We start from the raw sequence: 1,461 nt of genomic DNA, 5'->3' as shown, positions 1-1,461 counted from the left end.
CAGGAATGATATCTACAAAAAACAGAAAGTAAATGTTAAGGGAGTTTTTGTATCAGCAAACATTAAATCAATGCTGTTTACAATTTACTCCTAATATTAAAAAACACGATCCTGTTCCACAAAGTTTTCTTTTAATTTAAAAAAATAATTACAAACCTTGTCACAATCTTATTTGATTTAGTTTTTAAACTCAAAAATTGGCTTTAATATTTAAAGGATTACATACCTCGTTCAGAGGAGACATTAAGTCCTGAAATACTGATATTATACATAGAAACAGTCTCTTTTTTTTTGGAATAATTTATTTTTTTCCCCACACACAATTAAATCTGTTATTCACAAAATAAATAATCCGTTCTCGGGGGCTGTTCAGAGGATCAAGGGGTTGAAGGAGATCCCCTGGTTCTGGCTGGGGAAGTAAGCGCCGGGGAAGCTTGTCGGGGGCCTGCCGAGTTCGGTGCAAGCGCTGTTCTTCAGGAGCGGAGGGGCTATTCCGCCGAGGGGGGCTGCGCCGGCAGTCATTGGCGAGTGCGGGAACTGGGAGATAAAGTAGCTGGTCTGGCCGGCCAGCAGGTTGACGGAACAGGGGCTGTAGGAGCCGGGGATGGAGAGTCCGCAGGGCAGCGAGGCGGCCAGGGTGGCCGCGGTAAGGCGGTGGGCTCCGTAAGGGACCTCCAGCCCCACCAGCCTCTCGCCCTGCTGGGCGCTCTGGGTCAGCATGGAGACGTAGGAGGCCGGGTGGTCCAGGTAAGACGAGGCCGCGCTGTAGTTCAAAGATGGACTGGCTTGGGGGTGGTGCAAGGACAGAAGCGGAGACATGGGCCAGTAAAGTGACCCCGCGAAGGCCAGTCCAGTCGAGGCCAGCCTGGCTCCCCTTTTGAAAGCCAACTTGGCCCTGGTGGAGCTGGACCTCCTCCTGAGTTTGCCCGTGGTCCCTCCAATGAAGACGTCGTCGCTGGAAGGGTCAAGCATCCAATAATTGCCCTTGCCGGGATCATCATAGTGCCTGGGCACCTTGACAAAGCACTTGTTGAGGCTCAAGTTGTGTCTGATGGAGTTTTGCCAACCTTGCTTATTCTCCTTATAATACGGGAAGTTCTGCATGATGAACTCGTAGATGCCACTCAGGGTCAATCTCTTCTCAGGGTTCTGCCGAATGGCCATCATGATCAGGGCGTTGTAACTGAAAGGAGGTTTTTCATATTTCCCACTCTCCTGCGTCTTCTCTTCCTCATTCGCTCCATCCCCGCCAGGCTCCTGCTCCCTCTCCTTCCCAGGGATGTCCAGGCCGGGCTCTGTCACGCCGTTCTTGCCAGATTGCGACTGCCCCTTGAGCAGGTGGCTTGCCTGCTCTTTCAAGCCAGGAAGATCACTTAACATGGCTTCGGGCAAAAGGCTCTTGATGCTGAAAGACCTTCTCTGGATCATTTTCGCCTCTTTCAAGTCTCCCATGTCCAACAT

The 1,461-nt window shown here is 50.8% G+C and overlaps 1 protein-coding gene across 1 annotated transcript; it reads right to left on the bottom strand.

Annotated features, from left to right (window-relative positions):
- Positions 1-369: 369 nt before the first annotated feature.
- LOC139239033 (forkhead box protein G1-like) lies at positions 370-1,461 on the bottom strand. The gene has a single exon (XM_070867537.1). The coding sequence runs from the start codon at positions 1,459-1,461 to the stop codon at positions 370-372; it is 1,092 nt and encodes a 363-aa protein (XP_070723638.1).

The sequence above is a fragment of the Pristiophorus japonicus genome, chromosome 26 (assembly GCF_044704955.1).
Source record: "Pristiophorus japonicus isolate sPriJap1 chromosome 26, sPriJap1.hap1, whole genome shotgun sequence".
NCBI classification, from domain to species: Eukaryota; Metazoa; Chordata; class Chondrichthyes; family Pristiophoridae; genus Pristiophorus; species Pristiophorus japonicus.
This window is presented reverse-complemented; position numbering and strand designations above follow the sequence as displayed.

Coding starts and splice junctions, on each gene's coding strand:
- LOC139239033 (XM_070867537.1), bottom strand. CDS start 1,461: ATGTTGGACATGGGAGACTTGAAAGAGGCGAAAATGATCCAGAGAAGG.